The sequence below is a fragment of the Schistocerca cancellata genome, chromosome 10, assembly GCF_023864275.1.
Source record: "Schistocerca cancellata isolate TAMUIC-IGC-003103 chromosome 10, iqSchCanc2.1, whole genome shotgun sequence".
NCBI lineage: Eukaryota > Metazoa > Arthropoda > Insecta > Orthoptera > Acrididae > Schistocerca > Schistocerca cancellata.
In genome coordinates this window covers 162,244,856-162,269,995 of record NC_064635.1, presented here as the reverse complement: position 1 = coordinate 162,269,995, position 25,140 = coordinate 162,244,856, and the positions used below count along the sequence as shown (strand labels likewise).

General features: G+C 41.9%; 2 protein-coding genes across 6 annotated transcripts in view; both read right to left on the bottom strand.

Annotated features, from left to right (window-relative positions):
- LOC126106859 (spectrin beta chain) overlaps positions 1 to 25,140 on the bottom strand; it is a 484,283-nt gene that overhangs the window by 288,677 nt on the left and 170,466 nt on the right. The gene's annotated exons all lie outside the window — the stretch shown is intronic.
- LOC126106217 (cytochrome b5-like) lies at positions 12,457 to 12,858 on the bottom strand. Its single transcript, XM_049912447.1, has one exon. It carries the CDS (start codon positions 12,856 to 12,858, stop codon positions 12,457 to 12,459), a length of 402 nt encoding a protein of 133 aa, XP_049768404.1.

The window sequence follows — 25,140 nt, the reverse complement described above, 5'->3', positions numbered from 1 at the left end:
CCCCCACCACCACCACAGCTATGCACCACGACAAATGTATCGCGTCACGTGAACGTCAGCGTGCACTTTGTAATTATTTACTAACGAACATAACAGGCAACTATTTTTTCAGCTCCTTTACTGCTTTAGTCTATTTATTATAAACCGTATCCAGTCCACAGCACCATGTGCCTATGAACTATTTCACCCACGCCACCAGTGTTATTGACATAGCGCAGCGTGTGACTTCAGGTATAACTTTTTTTTTCTCTTTAACATTACGCAATTACTTGGCAGGTTTTGTAGATTCTACAATGATTCTTCGTGTCGTCTTATTTACTGATCATATGAAAATGACCTTTGGCTTCTCGATACCGGTTACGGCATGATGAAATGCTCGTTTGTGTCTTACGAGTAAAGAAAAGAAGAACAACGTGGATCCAATGTAGTCAGACAGACTTGGATGACGGGTTTGGCTGACAGGGCGTAGCCCTGCGCAGGGCATGAGCTCTCGTGACTGGCGCTGTTAGCCGTGCTACTGCAGCGGGTGGCCGCGCCACAGGCGAGCTGCAGTCTGCGGCGTGGCCTAAAAACGTCACTCTCCATTTGTGGAGAGGCGAGCCAGAAAGACTGGACAGACGCCGGGAGCATGGCTCGCTTACAACAAAACACCAGGTCTCTTCTTACAACCTATCCCTCCAAGAAAAGTGCTGCCGCTCGTAAATTTCTCTCTCTCTCTCTCTCTCTCTCTCTCTCTCTCTCTCTCTCTCTCTCTCTCTCTCTCACACACACACACACACACACACACACACACACACACACACACAGGGTGGTAAAATGTTCTCCTTCACTGTTTACAGCACTCTGCCAACGCTGGGATAATTTTTCGATTTCGCGACTCGAGAAATCACGTGGTTTTGAGGCAAAGAACGCGTCGAACCATATTCGGAGCCCATTTGCATCCGGAAAAGAAGTTCCGTGGAGGTTGTTCGAAAAAGAGCGGAAAGGGTAAAAATATGAGGCCGCAAGATCAAGTGGGGGCGGTACGACTTCCCAAACCAACTCTTGTATAGTATTTTTTGTCCCGCCAGATACATAATACTATCTTTTGTGGATGCAGACAGTTCTTTCTACTCGGAGATGCTGCTTTGTTTGGGCTTAACCTTTCTTTTCCGTTTCTTAACATAAAGGCACAATTTCTCGTCGTACAGGATAGAAATGGTCGGTGTTGTTCACAACCCAATTGATGACGAGCAAGTAGAGATCCGATTTTGGCTTACAGCAGTGGTACCCATACATCCGATTTTTGAACTTTCTCCACTGCATGCAAATGCCTCACGAACGTAAAATGATCGCACTTCATCACATTTGCCATTTCTCGAGTATACTGACGATCATTGGGGATTAATGAGTTTTATCAAACCCTGAAGGTCCCCCCAAACGTGAGTAGTCACTGGTATCAAAACAATCCTCCTTAACGTGAGAAAACCAATTTCTTGTCGTGATCTGGCGAATCACATTATCCCCAAACAAGGCACAAACGTTTCTGGCTGGCTCCGCTGTTGTCACACCTCTACTGAACTCTGCTATCTGCAGTTGACAAAATCGTAATATGTTAACTCAAATAGCAACAGTGAACTATAAATAAGAAATGAATTTTTCAAACTCATAGCCACTGGAATACCAATACGCAAACAAAAACGGTAAGACCTTACGCACGTACGTTCTCCCTTCGAGTACCAGCCCGCCATATAGGCGTGATGCGGCACGAGGTTTCAGAACGGCACTTTGTTACCAGACCGCTGCTATGTGCCTTGTACGTTCTGCACCTTCTGTCTGATTGCTACACATGCCGAAACGGCCTGAGGCAAACCAGTAACCGCGCCATCCCACTTGTTTAAAGAATCGAACTCTCACGTATAAAACAGATTCATTACAAGAGTAGTTAGTTTTTCACGGACGACAACGTATAGAACATATCTCCTACAGTATGAGTCGTACAACGATATAACTTTGTAGGTACATTCAATACGTGGATACTATATTCCGAAAGTAGTAAAGAAGTAATGGATTAAAATGTCAAGCATGATGCTCTAGTTTTTCTGCGTGAACAGTGAAAAATGCAGAAGTGATAATATTTTCCTCTTTCATTATTTTGTGGAAAGTTTGTTGCACGTCGCTAACTTGTCTATTCTCAAATACTGGATGAATATAGTCTAGGTAATTTACAAGCCACGAGTTACACTTCGTCAAGAGAGACACTCTCAGTTTCTAATGTTAATACGTATGTTAAATAGTTAACCCAAGATCATCTTAATGTGTAGATTATGACGGTATTTTAAATTCGGTCGATAATTGTATGAAAGACTATTGCCTTGGAAACCGTTAGATTGGCAATCGGCAACTGCCACTGCTCGACCGCTTTAGCCGTTTAGTAATGCCGAGGATGAGGCGTCGAGCGCCGGAATATCGAGTAAGACGGAACGACGTGGGATGTCGCGAGTGAGGTGGACGAGTTGGATGGTAGTGGGTGGCAGGTAGGCCTTTGACGATCTAGATGCAGTGTGCCAAGGGCGGGCGGTCGAGCAGCAAGCCGAGCTGCGTGGGAATGCGGCCGCAGTCTTCTCGCCCGGGCAGCGCGGCTCTCGTGTCGCGACCTTGCAGAGGTAAACACGCGCCTCGCCAACAGCGGGCCGCCGGGCGTCACGTCCCGACACCAGCCTACACTTGGCAGCCGGCGCGACCAACACGCCGTGCTCGGCCTTCGTTATCAGCTGCTGCACAAAAACAACCGGACAGTGCTCGCAGTCGAGACTGGGGCCGCTAGAGCCAGATACCTGTACTCAGTGGCAGTACAGTGCACCTTGTCATCTGAAGAGAGTTGTGGTCGTTCCTTCTACACTGGCTTCAGGACTACTTAATTTCCCATGACGAGATGTGTATCGAAAGTTTTCTTTCCAACAGGCGCCGGTAAATCCTGGCAGGAAGAAACAACTTTTAGAGAAAAAAAATTTGATCCTTAAGGGGGGTAGGTCGTAAAACGAACTGACTTCGAGAAGGAGAGGCACCACAGGACATTTTAATTTGCACTGTCTATACGTTTACAAACAAATTCATAAAACTATCAGCATAACCAGGAAGGATTCAGGATTCACACTCATAGCAGTGGAAGTTAAAAAAAAAAACACGAAAAAATAATATTTTTAAAATGTGAAATTTCACGATTTTTTTCACTTACTGTTGGCTGCATTTGTTGCTATAGGTACACTTTTCTTCATAAGTAAGAGAGATTCTTCGATGAATTTTGCATAGCTTACAAATCATACTTACAGGTGTATGCAATTCTAGAATTTATTTTTATCTATGGAAAAATGAATGGGCTGTTACGTTTTAAACCTCGTGTTTAGAGAAAACTCGAATTTTATAGTTAATTACCTCAATTTTTACCAAAGTTTTTCACAGATTTGGTAAATTCTAGAGTTTCATACACCTGTAAGTATGGTTTGTATGCCGTGCAAAATTCGTCGAAGACTCTTACTTATGAAGGAAAGTGTACCTACAGCAACAAATGCAGCTAATACAAAGTGAAAAAATGAAATTTCACATGTAAAAAAAATTGTTATGTTTTTGAACTTCCTCTGCTATGAGTGTGAATCCTGAATCGTTCCTGGTCATGCTAACGAAGTTTTATGAATTTATTTGTAAAAGTATAGCCAGTGGAAATTAAAATGTCCCGTGGTGCCTCTCCTGCTCCAAGTCGGCCCGTTTCACGTCCTGCCCCCCTTTATCCTGGTTGGCAACAATTTTGTGGAGCGGTTTGGAACTCGCAAAATCGGCGAGGCGGCCAGCGGCCCACGCGGTTGTAAGAGGCTGAGTGAATCGAGCCGTGAGTAGGGGGGCTCTCACGGATCAACTTTGTTCTGCCACTACGGGCAACGGAGGTAGACTGGTTCGTTGGCACGTTTGGGAGTTCAAGGGCTGAACAGCAAGCGTCGCTCAAGAGGCGGTTCATCTGCAGTTAGTGACGTCTGCCAGAAATTCGATCAGATTATAAAAGTAATCAGTGGTAAAATGGAGGCATTGAAAGCAATATCGAGAAGAGGGCTAAGAAATAATTTGAAAAGTACAAGTATATCGATCGGGCCAGTAAGTAGGTCAGAGCAAACGAATGACCCCCAAGAGTTCATCTGCGGCGAGAGAGCCCCATCCGATCGCTCGCCATGTTCTGTGGATATTATCAGCGGAAGCTGCTAGGAGTCCAGTCCAGTGCTGCAACTGCGGTATCTAACTGGATTGGTTACGCCATTTATTGGCTGTGTAAAAGTACTGACAATTTTGCCTTTCCTTCGCGGGTCAAAGGGAGGCAAGCGAGATTTAATGTTACCGAGTAAGCCGTCCTCACACAGGGCAAGGTATATGACGTCGACACGGACTGAAAATCCAACTGCACGAGAGACAGCGTCCGTCTATATGTTAACCATCATCAAAACAATATCCATGAAAATGTTAAAAACAAAAACGAAACTTCTATGTCCAGTCAATACCGTCAGATTACAGTAGATCATAAAATCGTACAAAATGAGAGAGAGAGAGAGAGAGAGAGAGAGAGAGAGAGAGAGAGAGAAAGCATTTATATTTACACCAACATCAAATGTTACAGAAGATTTTTCTATTACATAAATAACGAAGCCCACATTCTTTCACAAAAAGCGAAGGTGGAAATAAAATTGGATACGTTAAGACGTGAAAAAGCTACACAGTATTCCGTAACCTACCGCGTCTTTCCAATATGCCATGCTGAACTTGGGCACAGAAGACCCTGTCTTATACGTCACGTTCTCCTGAAGGCTTTAATTGCAGGTATCTCAGCAACTCATTATATCAAATCCCATCTAGTATAACGCGGTTTTTATGAAACATCGATGTGCTGTTTCTTTAAAACTGCACACCTTCAATAACATGCAAAATATAATACGAAAATAACTAATTACTAAATTTTTTTTACGAACATTACATCACTCCGTCATAGCCACAACAAATCGTCCCTCTAACGACCCGTTTTCGGAAGACCGATCATGCGCTGGTGCTTAGAAACGGCATATAATCATACGATACAGTGTAAAACCCACCAAATATGGGCTTCAAGTGAAGCCTACAAAATCCAAAACGGTACCTCAAGTTCTGCTTGCGGCACAGAGAACATTCTTGTCCCTTATTAGTTCACCGTTTCGTAGCACGTAGCCGAAATATCTCATTTTGTGTTTCACGTCTGACAATCGCTCGTCAGCGTTAAATAACAGGAAGTGACTTTACAATTACGACTCGTTGCTGGGATTCAGTGCGGCACACCACGGTAGCTCTGTGGACGAAAGGAACTTTTTAATGTGCTTGCAACAAAATACCGGTGCTCCTCGAAGAGTGTTTTGTGTGTGTGTGTGTGTGTGTGTGTGTGAGAGAGAGAGAGAGAGAGAGAGAGAGAGAGAGGCCGACCAGGAACACGCGGCATACAGATGCGTCACGTGAACGAGAGCGACGCGCCTTGGCAACATTCCTGCAAACACGACGGTCGGCGTGGCGATAGGGTAAACCGGTAAATATAAAGGGCCGCCTGATCAGCAGCCAAGCTGCCCGTCCCCGCCAAATGTGGGTCGACATCCTGCTGCTCGCACAGCAACTGGGCCACGACGGAAAACATTCCTCCACCTCTATCCCAGGGGGCAGCAGCTTCACCAGAGCCGCGCTGGAATCACACCTTGTACAAGTAATCGTGTTTTCGAAGGTAGTGTCCGTGACGAGATTACCACTAAAAACACACATCGACAACAAAAATACAACGGATCACATAAGGAACGCATTTTTCAGCTATTTATAGGTAGGAGTCTATATACCAGAATGAATTCAAGTAATAAGTTTGTTTAGTGTTATGAGCTAACCCAAGAACACTATATTTTTATAATTTCGAGATGAAGCTGGTTGGACAATCTCGTGCGCCGCTGACCACGCAGCGGCTAGTCGCCTGGAAGAGGTGTGAGCTTGGCTACTGCAACGAGGTTCCAAAACACTAGAACTATCACTTTCATAATGTGGAATATTGTTTACTGCTATCTGAAAGTGCTCAGCTCTTATCTTGCATCGAACGACTACTATATCTTTCCTGGGAAGGAAAATATATATCTATCTAAAGAGTGCGTCTTTAATTACCTAGAAAAAAGTAATTTCCGGAGATGGAGGTATAAAACTTAATACCATTTCCTTTTCAAAGGAAACAGAACCTACGCCGCCAAGAAACAAGGCAAAGAAGACTTTGTCAACTCTCCTAGTTCCACTGGGGTCAATATGAACCCATAAGCACCTTGGAAACGTGCAGCGCCCTTAGCTTGAGCTTATCCATTATGAATCTTTAAGAACCCATGACGTTTTCTTCGATATAAAGTCAGAAAACTGTAACCACTCCCTATGCAGCATCCAACATGTGCTGTACAACTGTTTTACAGCACATGCTGGATGCTCAAAGTTTCGTAACTACGGTGCATATACACACATATCCTACGAAAAATGAGTGAATTGTTACCAACTGTCCATCAATGGAAGATGACAGATTGATATTAACAACAAAGCTGTTCACACTGTCGCAACCCAGCACCCAGCATTACACTTCACAATAGTCCAGAGCACCATCTGAAGCTGAGCCTGTGAAGGTTCAATAACCGGTTTATGGAATAAATATTTCAAAAAAGTGACTGGTCACAGTTTTCTCTACCTACATTATACATGTCACGTAACACATTACAATTTATTCATTTTTTTTGTACTGAGTACCACTGGGGTTGATATGACTCCAATCTAAATTTCGTTCCGTTTCTTGGATGCGACATTTATGAAAATAGAGTGATGACTGTTACGTTCCACAGCTGTAACCTTTTTTATGTTAGTTCATTAAAGTACTACCACTGTATCTCGTGTAAATTACTTGTGGTCTTTATGACCCCAGTGGTACTCAGTGAAACAAGAAAATCTGGTATTAGTAACATTAACGGTGAACTGAAGCATCAGCTACAAATTTACGTCTATACACTGAGAAATAAATGAGGAACCTCCGAAACATTCGTCTTAATAGTTTAGGCATTTCACATCCTTATATTTACAAACCTGCGGCGGTCTGTAGGTACGGTTGGGAAATGCGCGTACATATTGTAAGGCCGTCTGGATATGAACAGGGAACTAAAAGGTTATGGTGGACGCGGATAAATTACAAATTACCCCTGAATGTGGAATACTTAGGGTGAAATATTGAAATACACCGGTTAGTGATAGTTTCGTTATCTCTCCTTTGCATTCAGTACTTACTCGACGGTCACTTCCTACCTCGTTAATATTCCCAGCGCAATAATTTACCTTCGTGTGTATAGTTCTAGCTGTTATTTAATATTGCCAGTATTTCTAGTAAAAATTCTGAAAATTTTTCGTTACGTAAATGGTTCACAACTTCCTGATATGATTATTTTAGTTTAGCTCGCAATTTTATCGAAAGCGTCAAGAAATAATTTAATCCATTTGCCCTGGCACTCTACAGTCTCCCAACCGCATTCACATCCGCTTCCAGTTCTACCCGTCTATTGTGATTTCACTTCAGCGTACTCACCACATAGTACACAACGACGAGGGTTACCCTTTCCAGTCTCTATACAAGACACTTTTTCCGCATCACTGTTCCAATCGTTCGTTCATCTGCAGTTCTACACAGGTCGCAACTGCTTTATTTCATTCACGCACAGAACTCGCCTACAGACACGTGTTACAGCTATTTCTATTTTCTATTACTGCAGGGACAAGTACGATTTTTTTTTACCTTGGTGTATCATATATTTACTTTCATTTCGTAATGTTCACTAATCCCACGAATATCGCCCCAAACACCACGTACAAATAGTATGAGAAAATATGTTTTAGAAATCAGTACCACTACGAGTCACCACACCCTGCCAACACTATAGATACGTAACAATGCGTCCGTAGAAGGTATTCCTTAACTACGGAACTGAGTATAAGCTGCATTCATTACGAGTGAAGAGTTGTGCTGTGCCCCGGATCAGGATTCCCACTACGCCGATAAACTCTTCGTTGCCCCCTTGTACATGCATAAGATCACTATCCTTTAAGGAATTTTATTAATCGCGATACGTATTGAGCTATATACATTTTGTTTTTCTGAAACCACCCGCCTTCTCAGTACTCGCCGCGATGTCAATCTCGAGATCGGATTGGAGTCGCATATCTTCGGCGAGCTGGCTCCCCGCGCGCCGCGAGGCGACAGGACGAGTGGTGGTTGCTGTGAGTCAGCTCTGGACTGCGTGTCAGCAGCGACGTCGGTGTCGAAGGGCACGACCGCTTGGTCGGAGGGCCCCACGGAAGCAGTCTGTTGGGGACGGAACGCCGTGGGCTCCAAGATTCCAGTGTGGAGGGCCGGTGTTGTCCCGGTGGCGATCATCGTGAGGTCATTCAGGGGCTGGAAAGTGATTCTTGGTTCTGCCCTTGAATTCCGACGAAGAATTGCGGCAAGTTTGGTGTATGAGGCGAACATAAGAATTCTTAAAAGGGTCACGTTGGTGGCGCGTTAGTCAGACTTTTGAATGGTGTAAGCTTTGCTTCGGTACTGCTGTCTCCAGTTAGAGCGCTGTTTTGGAGGATAGTGTTGTTGTCGGCATTATCTATTTAGCTGCTTTAAGGTAAATGACTGTTTAGCATCGAAGGTGGATCAAAGTAAGGGACCAAATCATTACTTGTCTTATGAAGAGACCTAAGTCGGTCCCAGCGTGTTTGTTATCTACAGTTACAAACAGTAATTTGACACTCTGGTAGGGTCCACAAGTTAACTTTGGAGGTACTGTTGTACGTGTTTGTAGTAAGGGAAAGCTTTTCAGTCGAACGCTTATGAATCGTGTTAATTGCAGTTCGCTTCTTATGGTATCTTACGTTTCTACTTGTCGTGGCGAAATCACTGATAGTATTTTCATAAATTAGTTTGGGACGTTGTTCTGTGGTTTGATGTGGCCCTCCCAAGATTTTAAAGCCCCCAAGTATTTTCTTACTGCATTTTCTGAGGTTGCCTTGCAACAGTTGTTCGTTTGTCTCTTGTCTACACCACCATACTGCTGTTTGGTACGATACGGTATAGTCTAAGTGTTCAATAGTAACGCGTCTCGTCCCTCGCCCGTTTTAAGATTTGCCAGCCGCATCCATATCGACGTGTAATCCCAGTATGCAGTTTGTGTAGGTTGGCTGCGCCCTGTTAACGTTTTGTACATCGTGGAAAATGTTTTCCTTGCCGCATGGGACTCTGGAGGAGAGCACGGTGCAAAACAGCGCGTAACGACGAAATCAAAAGATATGTTTTGTATAATTTTTAACGGACGTAACCACTGAGCTTGAGTTGATTTGTGTTTTATTTTGAAAGGAAAAGATTTACATACGTGGTTAATTATAACATCTATGCTTAATTGTCATAATTCGTTGGATGTAGTATGTATCACATGTAGAGAGGTTTAGGGTATAGTGTTTAAAAGAAGGAAAATATTTTGTGGGATGTTGCGCATCGTGGAGGCTACAGGGTTTGAGTGTACGTTGATAGTAATCAGATTTCATTGCATTTGAGTTGTTGTAATTAAAAATTTTGTGATTAATATTTTATTGCCTTTAGAGATCATAGGTGATATCTAGAAAAAATTTTGTATTGCAATCTGGTATTAGAATCTTTTATTTAACGTTGCATTATGCAATTTGAATTTTCTTTGGCTTGAAAAGGGATTTTGAGTGTTGAGCATTGTAAATTGATTCTGAGAGCTGTTCTTTGATTTGTTAAAATAATACTTCAGGAACTTTCATTAAGAAACTATCTTCAGCATCTTGCTCTTCATGATAACGAAGGTTCAATTACTATTTTAAAATCAAGTTAATGAAGTCGTAAAATTTTAAAGGTAAAAAGCTTTTACTAGAGAAACGGTGCCTGCCCGTACTCCCCACAACTTCTACGTATTCAAAGTATTGCCCCTTGCGCGCTGTCTGATGTTTTCCCCGGTATCTTCCACAGCTAGCGCCCAGAGGGGCGATATATATAGATCGTGTGTGTGTGTGTGTGTGTGTGTGTGTGTGTGTGTTTGTTGTATTGGTCCTGTCTGACTAATTACTTTTGAATTTGCCACTGGCTATCTGCGCCCGCCCCCCCCCCCCCCACACACACACTCTCTTTTTACAGTCACCAGCAGAGTTAATGGAATATCGTATTTCTGAAGGACTTTGGCTCTTCAGTAGTAATTCAACTGAAAAACGTCCTATTTAAAAAAAAGTCAATACACACAGTGTCAGAGGAAATATTCTAGGAGGTGAAAAAAACAAAGATGAATGTAATGAGCTATTCCAAGCATCTTCATCGCATTTAGGGATCCAACGACAGTATAGAATTACTTGCATGTTGTGGAAAATATATTAGTTGAACAACTAGGGAGCGCTGTATTGACCTTGCAGAAAGGAATGTACTTGCAGTATGGTCGATTAGTCGTGGCAGTAACATTACCTGGTCACCAACATCTTATATCTTAACACCGTTAGACTCTTCTTTATTGGCCTGGATGGTAAGACAAGAACACAGCAGACAGGCGTATGAGCGGGGTTAACCGCTCGGGGTCACACCTTGGACAATGTTGCACGCAAAGGAAAGTAGAGATGCTAAGACTGAAAAGACAACACGTTCTTTATACGAAACAAACGATCATAGTAGTAGTTGATGATTTTCTGGAAATTGTGAATTTCTGGTAAATGAGGAACACGCAAGCAACATGTAACAGTGAGTTACAAATTCATAATTTGTTAAAATTTCATAATCATGATCAACATTTACATGTGTACCAAATGAACAGTCCGACTTCCTGAATATTGACCTCACCACATAGGACACACAGTAACGTCTTCAATCAGCGAAAACAAGCAATGTGAATGCAATATTAAGGTTAATTACCTGAAACAAAACATTTCATGAGAGGTGTTCTTTTTAATTTTGAAATTAACACTTCACTCCCCCTTGGGCTTTATCAAACCATATCGTACCAGAAGTTTCGTCACGCTTGCAGCACATTATGATGCACACAGTAGCGCAGAAATAACAACACTACGAGTTGTCTCTAATAAGGATACAGCGCAGACATGGTGAGCAAGGTCACAATTTAACATAAGTTATACATGGAGAATGAATAGGAAGCTCAAACCAAGACCAATTAACTGATATTACCAGAAGAAAGCGCCACGACGATCGTGTCAATAGCTGAAAAGAAAGAACTGTCATCCAAGAATAAATTAAATTCTAAAGAAGCTTACCTTTTTAATGGTACTATAATTATTTATCACTTCATAACTAAAGGTGTTGGTAGAAGTGTACTGAGATGATTCTGAAGTGGCAGATACTTTGCTCCTGTGCACAGCCACGTGGAAATATCAGTTGTGGACAGTCGGGTATAGGGTAATGTCAGGAAACTGTAGGTCCTTTCAACCCTGTGGTCCACTATTCACTGCAGTGGGGTGCTTTTAATGATCACTTCTCTGGCGTTTTCAGTCAGTCCTGATGATGCAAAAGCCTGCAGGGCAGAACACCAGCAGTGAGTACCCATTGCTATGGACAGTGTGCATTTGCAGCCTCAGGACTCGTTGAAAACTCTAATGAAGCGGCCATTTACAGGTGTCCACTGAAGCAGACGCTATGCGCCACTGGCTTAATACGTTGACCAAAACAAGATTCTGAAAACATCGTGTGCTATATGAGAAGCTTGTGTTGTCCAATGAGAAGACTGGTTTTTTGCAGCTCCCAAGCTAGTCTATGCTGTGTAATTCTCTTCATCCCTGCATAAAGCGTATTATAGGTCTAAAACAAGTACACTGTGCGTACGACTCTTCGTTTGCAAAGCAAAGTAATTGATGAACGCGGAGTCAATACTAATGTCCTATGGAAGTTTCCAGAAAGTATGAACTATCCGAGCTTAATTCTTGAGGTAGTGTTATCTGAATTTCGCTGGCCGTAGCGGCCGAGCGGTTCTAGGCGCTTCAATCCGGAACCGCGCTGCTGCTACAGTCGCAGGTTCGAATCCCGCCTCGGGCATGGATGTGTGTGATGTCCTTAGGTTAGTTAGGTTTAAGTAGTTCTAAGTTTAGGGGACTAATGACCTCAGATGTTAAGTCCCATAGTGCTTAGAGCCATTTTTCATTTATCTGTATTTCTTTTAGTATTCCTTTATTGCATGAATTCGAGATCAGCAGTTCAGTTATAATTCTGAAGATGCTAAAATCCGCTTTAGAGAAATTCCATCAAGTTTTACATTTGAAAGAAATTGTACATCCCATTAGCCTTACTGGTATTATAGGACTATCATACAAAGGAGATTGGGGAGTACTTATACGGTTTTGTAAGCTACGTCCTCCTGTAGGGTTCTTGCGTTAGTGACCCTTTTCGATATAATATGCTCTGTACAAAACCGTGGCAACAGCTACTAATGCAACAGATACGGCGCACAGTTTCCAGTAACTAAAATTTGTTTCATTTCCAGTGTCCGAGATCGCTGATGGCTTCGCTGTTCTTTGCACGCGGTCTTCCTCAACTAGTTCGCCAATTTTGTATTTTTCCATAAGTTCTTTCGCATCAGTAGAATGACCAACATCTTCGAAAACATCTGTAGCATCCTTCCCAGCTTGCTCTATGAGAATTTCCGCGCCTCCGGGGTGATCGTCCAAAAACGCAGTGATGTCGTACACGGCGTTGTTTATTACCATGACAGTACGATTTCTCTCCTTGCACTTCGCCACTTCAGCCATACTCAACAGTTTCACAGGTTCCTCCATGGCAATCGTGTACCCTTAATTACCTGCTGAAACTGCTTCAGAGTGACCACAGCATCCGCTCGTGCAATTTGGCGGATTTCTTCAAAGTTATTGGGCTGACAGAATAGCTCACTAGTTTTACTCACTAGCAGTGGTTCGATGAAGTGCCGGGAACTGCAGCTTACCTGCAAAACAAAGAAAAAGCATTTAGAATATTTTAAGTTAGTACTTCCCTTGACTGCGCAAAGAATGCTATGAAAACACTGAAAACGGTAACCCTTGACAGTTTAATTTATTAATATTGAATATGCATTTCAGTACTGCATACTTTCTGTTCAGCTGCTGATATTGTGCCTGGATTCTACAAGCAACTGAAAACAATGTTATCTAGCAAAGCGTCGTAGCAACATCGCCTAAATCAGTACTAACACAACATAGATAATATGCACGTTAAGATGAGGTATTAAATCTAGGTATGTCAGAAATTTAATAAACTTAAATGCAGCCGTTTATGAGTTTGTTTTCGTGTTATCATTTGGTATATGTTATACACACACCGAAATGATGGGTAAAAAAGCTGAAGTAAGGTCAACTGGCTTTACAGAAATTAAACCATATGGAAATTACGATGACAAACAATGAAACACAAGGAAATAAGCAGCCAGGTATGTTCATAAATACCTGCTATATATTAGCATAAATACTGGTCTTTTTACCACCAATACTATGTTAAAAAGACGCGATAGCCAAATTTTTTTCTGTCGGAAGATTGGTTTAGCGCAGCTCTTCAATCAGGTCTGTACTGCGCCAGCCTCTTTATCCCTGGATAACTACTGCAACCATTTGAGCCAACTTACTGCTGCCAAGCGTTGGTGTTTCTCTAGAATTTTTATCCCCGACAAGTCCCTCCATTACCAAACTGAAGAGTCTTTGAGGCCTAATGACGCGTCAACCGATCCCATATTTCACTTATGATGTGGAATACATTTCTTCACTCCCCGATTTGGTCAATACCTCAGCATTAGTTATCTGATCTGCCCATCTAATCTTCAGCAATCATCTGTAGCACCACATTTCAAAAGCTTGTATTCTCTGAACTGTTTCTCCTCCGCGTTTCATTTCCGCCAAAGGTTGCACTCCATACAAATTTCTACAGAGAAGACTTCCTAACACTTAAAGTTTATGTTCGACATTAACAAATCCGTTTTCAGAAATGGTTTTCTTGCTGCCGGTCTGCATTTTAATCACGACATATCTCCCAACCAATTTTTAGACAGCGATTAAATTACAATCTTGCTTATTATACTCCGCAGTTGTGAGAATGACTTAATGTCGTGATTTAGAGCGCAAACGAGAGCAATCGAGCGCCCATGCGTCAACTACACTATTTTCACCTATCGTAAAGACATGATCTTCTTTAAGTCGAAAATGTAGTTTCGTTATTCAACGTAATATTAATATCTTATACGCAAGTATTAGCTTAGTAAAATTGCGATTCAACTGAGTGCTACAGAAACTATTATATGCGCTGTATTCTGAAAGTCACGAAGAAAATTTTGAGATAACGTGTTATACTTAACTATCTCACTTCCTATAAATAAAGTTGACAATAGCATCATTCAAGTGTTATGTGGGCACATCTTAACTCACTCAGCTTGTTACATTTTGTGGAAGGGTCAGAACTTTACATCCATCGGCACTCTGTCGCCCTTAACAGGGAGCTGAGAAGGGAGCACTTCCAGGCTTTAAAATTTTCTAAGACTTCAACAGTAGAATGAGCGGTTCTGAAGCCTCGAGAATTTGCAAGACTTTCGGAAACGTGTATCCTGTCTGAGAGACCGTCTTTCAATGCTTTTATTTGTTTCTAAGAGGCAGAATTTGAGGACAGAGCGTGTGTACTTTACGATAATGCGGTGACGCAAGAAAATTTCCACGTGAACAAAGTTATTCGACAAAAGTAAGTTACATTTGACGACGTCATTTGTCCGAAATCGTTTAAGACTGTCTCAGAGCCAGAAAAATTTCATCCTGATGACACTATCGCTCGTTAACGGATAGCAAATGGGCATCAGGGTTGAATGATACGAGGAAATACTGATGCATTCGACGTCACCAGTTATAGACGCTTATGCGAAATTTCTGGTGGGCAGTCAACTGTGGGGGGTCTTTCGCAATGAACATCCACTAACGAAAGTGTGGAGGGAGACGGAGACGGAGACGGAGACGGAGAGGGGGGGAGAGAGATGATGAGGAGGAGGCAGGCCTTCGCTGCACGTTGATCCTGACGAGTCGTATGTTTATACGTTATATCAGCGACTAAATAATTAGTGTGTCTAAGTGCTATTTGCCCGCGGTTTCCTAATCCTCCGTCACTAATGAGAAACCGTGCTAACTAAACATTAGGTAGCCGACAGACTCTGCCTTATACCATTAAATATTCAGTACATTGTACACTATAGAAACTGACCTCAATGCATTCTGCTGACATGCCCATACCATTATAGCTCTTTCTATTCAACAATATCATTAAGCGAAATTTGAACATTCATTCGTCTGTATTTTGTTCCCAGTTTCCTCTTTTGTTCCATATCACTGCTGGACGTCTGAAATTCATCTCCACAGCTATTAATTAGAAACTTATTTGACATTGTGTAAACCTGTAAATCACCCATTATAATGCTCCTAATGCTTCTCTATCAATTCTTACGCGCTTATCCCAGAAATTCAATTTAATAAGGCAATATGAATCTCTTCCATATTTGTTCTTGATATAATTTCTTTGTTTTAGTTTCCATCATTTGTAATTCTACCCTTTAGGTATTTGTATTCTTCAGTAGCTGCTTCCTTCCCATCCACCACGTATTAAGTTTTCCTTTATATTTAGATCCTACTTTTTATACTCTTACAGCAATTTTCTGTTCATATACTCCTATCCTCATAGCCTTGGGTTAAATCAGTCGGTCATCTGCAAATATGCTTTACAGTCTCTTCTGTACACATTTTATACCAGCGCAGTAAGCGAGTTCAAATGGATATAGGTTGTAGTAGTTAGTAGAAGTGAGGCTTGCACAAAAACAAGACGACAAAGACCACGACCACCAATCAAACGAACTACTTTGTTATCAATTATCTGTAACAGGTAAACGATGTGATCAACTGTTTATTTATGAGTCTTAAGGCCTGCTTATTCTTGAGGCTCCATTTTTTATATTCTTGTCCTAAGAAATTTTTAATAATTCTTCTGTAAAGTCTACTGAAGGCACTGGTATGCTGTTAACACCCGTAATTTCGACAATCATCTTTCCATCTCTTTCCTATTACTGAAACATATTTACCGATCACTTTGTACAAACTTTGTGGGTGGCGCAATGCATTCCATTTTTCTAGTGAAAACGGGAATTGCTGTAACTAGTGTCATCACATTATACTTTTCATTATGCGTTCTAGAAGATTACACCTCCACCGTTTGGTGGATTTACGTCAATTAACATGACACCAATGTCTTGTATGTACGTGTTTTGGGAACCTGTGGCACCTTCAGTGATCACAAGCTCCATTTTCAGTTTATTTACCTCATATACTAAACATGGAACTAAATCAGAATATTATAGCGTGTAGGCTTTCACGGCCGGCGTCATCAGTAATTAAAACTTCCGGGCTAAAAGGCCGTGGTCCAATAGTAGAAATACTTCTCCCTGACGTTTCGTTGCCAGCTGCGGGCATCATCATCTGAGCTGAGTCGTAGACCACGGCCTCTTAGCCCGGAAGCTTTAATTACTAAATCAGAAGACTTTCCATTTTTATCATTTCTCAAGCTTCGCTCGGAAAATCTTACAACAGTAAAATCTGCAGTAGGTCTTGCTAGAACGGTGATTCCGATCCCAAATAAGTTGAAATACTGATATGTCTGCATGACTGAATACCATTTAACTCAGAGCAACATAGTGAAATGTTCCACATACGGTATTGTCGCGCGTGTGACGTGCAAAACAAGCAGCGAACTGGACGACGTCCACGCGGTCAGATCGGCAGACAGAGAGGCAGCGCGCGACACAGGTACCGCTGTATAGCGTGCCGTTGAATAGAGGCGGGCCAGAACTTTGCACCTGTTCCCATGCGGTGCAGCCACAAACAAGAGAGCCGATAAGATTAGCGGCTATCGTCCGGCGACTCGGCAAACAGAACTCGTGGCGACAAGTGCGAAATGCCGCCGGCTGTTCACTACACAGCCCAACGTCTGCGACAACTTACGCTCGGCAACTGGGACACCACAAACTAATTACTTTGCGAAGTTCGTACCAGCTGCTTTGTTCCGAGGACAATTTTACTGTGTCATAGTGATGGCAACGGCTCAGCGCTACGAACTGCTTTTTGATAATCGTTTACGCCATTATCACACATAGAGAGCGGCAGTTTCTCAAGTAAGATGCGCTATAAATAGCGATTTCGTAATCTAATTCCCTCAGTATCACCACATATAATTTTCCTATACGCCATTACCCATAATTTATTTTTGCCGGTGTACATTTTGTAACCACTTTTCAAGATCATATCCGTTCCGTTCGCCTTCACCGTCTATGACAATCACAATGTCATCTCCAAACCGCACAGTATTCATCTCTCTCTCTCTGTCTCTCTCTGTCTCTGTCTTTATTGCTCTTCTCAACGTACACATTGAATAACCTCAGGGACAGGCTACAAACTTGTTTCATTCCCTACTTAAATACTGGTTCCCTTTCACGTCCTTGAACTCTTACAACCGCAATGTGATTTTTGTAAAAGTCGAACAACAAATCTGTAAACCTATACTGCGTTACGCAGATTACGAGCGTCCAGTTCAAACGGCTATTAACACTAACTGGAGATTAGAGTGCTGGCAACAGTTCTCGAAAGAAGACATCCGCGATATAATAAATAATTCAAGCATTTTGGGATTTCAGCGTCATAGATACCCACGCGATGACATTAAAATCTAAGCCATTTAAGTATCACACTATTTTCCCGCCACATCCATATCTTATGCAACGTATCACATTTCCAGACACAAACTTGAGAATAATGAGCCTAGTCGACGTATACAAGAACTGCATTTCACACACTCGTACGGGCATTGTTATGAGCACCCCGTGACAACTTTTTATTCGTCGTAACGTTCTCGCTTGCGTACCACGTGCATTGTGCCGAGACAATAACGACGCCAGCCTTACTGCACATTTCTGGCCGACGGAGCTGCCAGTTTTATTGTAGCCATAAAACTCGGCGGGGCTAGATTGACAGCCGAGATTAGGCCGGTCAATATTTGCGACTGACGAGCACGCCCCAAAATAACACAATATGAGCGGCGTCGCCTGCACCTCAGTCCAGTGCATTGCGTAACACCAATACGAAAAACTTATGAGCGTCTGAATAAAACCGATCATTAAAGAAATTAACCATCGTTATGATAGGTACCAACGTTTAAAGGCACCCGAAGCCAACTTCCGTTCAACTTATAATTCTATACACGAACTTTATCCATCCATCACGAAGTTACATAGCAATGTCTATGGTACTTACCAGTTAAAATTCCACTTGTATTTTTAACAAAAATTGTTACATTTTTATTTGTAGTTGACGCTGATAATAATTCACATATATGGATGCAATACTTTCAAATTGAGAGTGAAAAATTATTGTAAATGTGAATGTATCACAAATACGGGTAGGACGGAAACTGTCTCCGCAAAGCTTTTTATGAACGTTTTTATTAAACAGAATTTTTTTTTACAAGTCATATTCCTACATTTGAATGAATGATTTGGACTGTCATGTGTTCACTTTTTCTGTATTTTGTGTGGCGTCCCTGACTGTGAAGAAATTTCTCAACTCTCCGTGAGCACCGCTGTCTTATCAGGGGTGACTGCCATTCCTCAACAAGTGCAGTAAGCTGTTGGGTGGACGAGGTTCTTCGAAGACTACATTCTGTAGTCTTGACCCCAAGTGCCCTATAAGGGTTTACGTCTGGTCTTTCCAGCCCAGTCATCCCAAACAGGGGATGTTCTCTTCAGAAGCGCCGTTGTTTGGTTGTGTGAGCTGTGGCTCTGTCTTCCACGACAACAGCACTGTATAATTTTGGGAAAAGACCATTCTGGACTGCTTTAGTATAACGTTCATTATTTTCCTTTTACCTTCAGGGTTGGGATTACAGAAAGCTCCAGACATCACTTTTTCAACAAATTCCTGACGATCAATAATTTTTCTGACAACATGGGTTTTGTTGGTTGGCCGCTAAGTATGTTTGCCCCACGACCGTTTACGAATAAAATCTTTTTCATTTGCTCTACCGATGGTTTTCTGACTCTGCTGGTAGTCATCTGAGAAATTCAGACGGTTCGCAGCTGCTGGAGGACTGGCGGCATACCATGTGTCTGATTTCGTTTTCAATGTTCGGTGTGTTTTGATGGTCATAGAACTCTGCTGCTGTCGCTACCATTACCATCACCTCTTAACCCATTCTTATGGTTTTTGGGTCAACACACAATGTTTGACCAATTCTGGTATTAAGACATTACACTGGTACGGAAGCCTTTGATCTGGGAATGAACATGTTCTCGTTTTCGTCCCATTTTTAATGATACACTTAAAAAAGACGAACACAAGCACAGAGCAGTATACAGACAGTTAAGAATTAATTTAAATAAGCAATGTATACACCCACTAAACCGAAGAAAGTCAAACTTTTACCAGACTCTTTATCGTCCTAATTAAAATTTGGAGACACTATTACATCCTGTTCTTTCATTACATTAAAACGCAAGTATACGAAAAAAATATTTCCAAGCAGCAGACAAACAACTGTGGGAATGTGCTCACTATGATTCATCAACTAATGCAGACACGCATAAAATTCATAAGGCCATCATGTTGGTGTGAAGTGGTACGATCTTCACGAAGTATCAAACCTCGTTGGCTCTGTTAATAAAACAGGAAGTAATATTCCGTCCATCCTATATACATCTCCTTTAAGCATTTTAAATAGTATCAAAAAGCTATCTGTCAGACTGAATGTGTCATGTCTGAAATACTTTATAGTGTTCATCGGAGGTGAGGGTATCATATGGAGTGCCCCAGGGAAGTGTGGTAGGTCCGCTGTTATTTTCTATCTACGTAGATGATCTTTTGAATAGAGTGGATAGCAATGTGCGGCTGTTTGCTGATGATGCTGTGGTGTACGGGAAGGTGTCGTCGTTGAGTGACTGTAGGAGGATACAAGATGACTTGGACAGGATTTGTGATTGGTGTAATGAATGGCAGCTAACTCTCAATATAGATAAATGTAAATTAATGCAGACGAATAGGAAAAAGAATCCCGAAATGTTTGAATTCTCCATTAGTAGTGTAGCGCTTGACACAGTCACGTCGATTAAATATTTCGGCGTAACATTGTAGAGCGCGATATGAAGTGGGACAAGCATGTAATGGCAGTCGTGGGGAATGCGGATAGTCGTCTTCGGTTCATTGGTAGAATTTTGGGAAGATGTGGTTCATCTGTAACGGAGACCACTTATAAAACACTAATACGACCTATTCTTGAGTACTGCTCGAGCGTTTGGGATCCCTATCAGGTCGGATTGAGGGAGGACACAGAAGCAATTCAGAGGCGGGCTGCTAGATTTGTTACTGGTAGGTTTGATCATCACGCGAGTATTATGGAAATGGTTCAGGAACTCGGGTGGGAGTCTCTAGAGGAAAGGAGGTGTTCTTTTCGCGAATCGCTACGGAGGAAATTTAGAGAATCAGCATTTGAGGCTGACTGCAATACAATTTTACTGCCGCCAACTTACATTATGCGGAAAGACCACAAAGATAAGCTAGATTAGGGCTCGTACAGAGGCATATAGGCAGTAATTTTTCCCTCGTTCTGTTTGGGAGTGGAACAGGGAGAGAAGATGCTAGTTGTGGTACGAGGTACCCTCCGCCACGCACCGTATGGTGGATTGCGGAGTATGTATGTAGATGTAGTCGTCAAGAAGTATGAATAAATTATGGTTGATTACGTCATCACTTGTCAGTGACAAAATCGTGTATCCCCACAACTATTCGTGCTTCAACGACCTTAACAATAAGATCTTTGAGCTTGTCTGCTTGCAGTGCATTTAGAGGAAAAAAGGGAAAGTCCAATTATAGTAACATTAAGGAAAAACAAAATAGTCAGCATGTATGCCCAAATTTTGGTAGCAACTGAACTGTTTGTAGTATAAAAGATTCTGACTTCTTGCTTTGTCAACTCAGGGTAAAACCTCTAGCTTTCGAGTATTACCTCCAATGTCATCGTCAGGAGCAGTTGTGGAGGCCTTATACACTCCATAGACCAATATTTCTGGCTCTTCTCTGCATCGAAGGCTCGCCTACATGCACCGCTTAGATTATATCGACTGTCACTGTTTAAGATCTCACGCATTCTTATTTCTACAGCTTTTGTAATTACAAAATCCCACTATGTAGGTGTCTGGGATAAAACTTTTGTTTCGTCTAACAGCATTCTGTGTGTGTTTGAGAGACAGTACTCATTACCGCAGATTTCTCCACTTCTCGATTTTTAAAATGCCGTTGATGTTCTGCACAGCGGCCGGAAACTGTATGGATGGACTGACCGATTCAATTGCTTTCGCACTAACAAGGTATCCTTGACGCCGAGTATGTCCTCAACAGGGCGTAGCGTCTCCTTTATCTCCTCAGGAGGTCGGAAGGAAGGTCTTAAACCTTATCTTCCCTGAACTGCCTACGTTGCTGAATTTAGCGCCGTACAAAGGAATAAATACAATCGGTAGATCACGTGATTGTTGAGTATTTTCACTTTTCCTTTTGTTGGAGAACGGTGACTTCATAACATGTGACCCACGGCCGTTCTTTTGGAACACGTACTTAAGGTGATTACTTTCGGAATCAAAGCGATCCTAGTCAGAAACTGTTATTGCTCTGTGTACCGACTGGGCGACAAGATGTAAATCAGTATGTGTCGGCTTGCGGTACAGTGGCCGAGACGTCCATCCGACATTCGTTGTAGCAAAACATCTCGAAATAACATCCTTCCCTTTTTCTCTGTCTTGACAGTGAACTGGACGTATCGATGCATACTGCTCCTGTCCTCAAGAGCTGCTACGCCGTACTGCCGGACAACAAATGTGTCGTCAACATAACGATTGAACATTTTGAGCGCCCAGAGTTCTCGTCATCCAATCCAGAAGAGGGTTTTAAATACACTGGTACACAGAGTAATAGTTTCTGCCGAGGATCACTCTGATTCCGAAATTAAACATCGTACGTACGTGTTCCTAAAGAACGGCTGTGGGTCACACGATATGAATTCATCCTTCTCAAAGGGAAGTGAAAAATACTGAACAATCACGTGACGAGCTACCGAATGTAATCCTTTGTAAGGCGCGACATTCAGAAAATTACGAAATTACGGCAGCTCTGGGAAGAAGGGGTGTAAGACCTTTCTTCCAATCTCCTAAGGAGATAAAGGAGACGCTACGCCCTGTTGAGGACATACTTTATGGCCTCCGGATACCTGACATTTATAACATCCCTTGTTAGTGCGGAAGCAATTACATCAGTCAGTTCATCCACACCGTTTCCGGCCGCTGTGCAGATCAACAACAGCATTTTAAAAATCGAGAAGTGGAGAAATCTGCACAGACATTGGCGCCAATGTCTGCGAAATCATTACCGATCTATCAGAAGCCGTCTATGGAATAGATAAGGCCTTCGCAGCAGCAGTTTTGACAGTCAGTTGCTCCTGACGAAGACGGAGGTAATCGTCGAAAAGCTAGAGGTTTTTCCCTGACTGACGCAGCAAGAAGTCCGAGAATGTTTCTTACAACAGTGCCCTCACGAAGGATTTCGTTCTAACTGCTTTCTAAAATTTCCTCTAGGTGCCCACCTCTATACGCAAACTTTGACAAAACACGCATTTCATCTAAAACGGGATTCACAATTTCCTCAGGTGGATTCAATCGATAATTCATGTAGCCTGAAAGTTCTCATCACGTTGGGTGGGGTAAAGAAAACACAAACGTATTCCAAATGCGGGTGTAAGCAGCAAAACTTGGGAAATAACTCAGAGGAACGGCACACAAGCGTACCATTTTCAATTTTGCTCCCAGAGAAACCTAACTGACCACTGTCACTTTTTACATGAGTCGCTAATGCACCTACATCCATTCCGGAGCAAATTATGAATCCTATTAATACAGCGAAGCAAGCTGTCTAACGTAGAGCACCTGGTGCAAAGTAATCACTCAGTATCAACTTCTTGTTGCTGGAAGGCACTTTACAGCTATTCAGACATATTACAAACTAAAATCTTTTTAATTGTTTTGTAGAACACAATTAAGATGCGATGTCTTTAAAACGTCTGTAAAATACGAAGCAGTGATAATTTTATACGTAAAGTCACTACAGCCATGAAATCATCAAACTACGTTATCTCGTATTACTTGCACTTTACACTAAAATTTAGTTCCTCTCGACACAAAATCTGTCTTGTCCTTTCCTTGCAGAAGAAAGAAATGAACATGCAGGAGGGCTGTCCAGGGAACAGCACAGTGTCAACTATGGGATTGTCCTACGAACTGTTAGCACAAAACCATCTGCGCTCCTCATTTTAACTTTCGTAACTATCTGCTTCTTGGCGTAATGTTTGCACATACTACACTATTCTATCCAGGTGTGAAATCTGCGCGATTAACTACTCGCAACCATTCTCTCGGCGAGAGTAAGGAAGATATTCGCCCCGAAACTTTAATACTTTCATTGTTTATCTTCGTTAGCTTTTAAGCTACTTCTTCCAGGAGCTCACGCTTTATTAGCATCTGTCGTGAGCTACCACTTCCCGGCATGCTGCGCCCTCTCAAATATTTTTCCTTGGGCACATTTTACGTCACAGACGCGTACATCTGAGTACTGCTGACGACTGTCGTTACGTAAGAGTCGCTTTTAGAAAACAGCGTTTACACTGCATACGTAAGTGTGTTTGCAATATGATTTAACGTCAAGAGTCCAAGGATTACTCAAATTGGAAGCCAGCTTCGAGGAGCTATAACCGGTTACTAAGGTATTCGTAATTTCCAGTTCATATCACACTGTGTCGCATATAGCTCAAAATGTTATAGGTCTTGGCCTACGCCAATCCCACACTTTTTTGTTTTTTGTTTTTGTTCTTAAAGGGCTAATCGGACAAGGGTCTAGCGTTACAAAATAAGGTGAAGGATACAGCGTACCGCTCTGGTACCGTCAGTAACTGCTAAACGATACGTTGAGATATTACTATACTTGTGTGGACATGCGTTTATCATCAGTAGATGATAAAGTCCCATACTACTTCACAGAGCGTAGGGGAACGATGCGGGAGACCTGAACCGCCGTACTAGGCACGGTCCTAGTGGAGGTGGTTTGCCGTTGCCTTGCTCCGACCGTAATGAGGATATCATCAGTAGAGGGCGCCAGTAACAAGTTAACACAAATTCTCAAGTGTATAATCCCTCCAAAAGCATCTCTGCTGTCATTGTTATTTACTCATTATTCGTATAATTCAGTTTTACGTACTTGGTGATGTTTACCTGACCTAGTAAAAATGGCTAGCTCTGCAACTTGAACAGGTTTTATTTACGAAGTAAAAATGAGTTTTTCATTATACTACGTTTAAAATACGACTAAAAAGTATGAAGTGATTTCACCTGGCCGCACACAGATAGTCCTCAGAATATTTGACTGTGGATTTTTAATTGCTATGAAAATATCTGTAACGTGGGGTAGACGAAATAGATAATAGTAAGGAAGCCAACTATTCATGAATGAATTATGCACTGCATTTTCCTTACGTTTTTTCATTTCAAATCTTGCAAGTATTTTCACTGACATTAAAAATTCACAATCACAAATTTTCAAGACTATCTGTATGGGGGTCTAGAAGGAATTACTTTATGTTTTTAAGCCTAATTTAAAAGGCATGGTATATTAAAAATTCATTTTTATTCAAGGAATTATTTTCTGCGTTTTAGTCTTTCGCGTGCGACATTTTTCAATCAATTTAAAACCTTTCAATGGGCTTACAACAGACACACGAGGTATATTCCAGAGCAAAGAGCTTTGAGAATTTATTTCCTTTTTTGACAGGAAAAAAAGAGGCAGAACAACTCTCGCACACGTATGAAAAAAAATTATGTGAACGCCCAAACACGCTAAAGCGGAAGTAAATTCCCGAAACGCGTTAGCCTCCACATAAAAAACGCAACTAATAGAATAACTTCATTATTTACA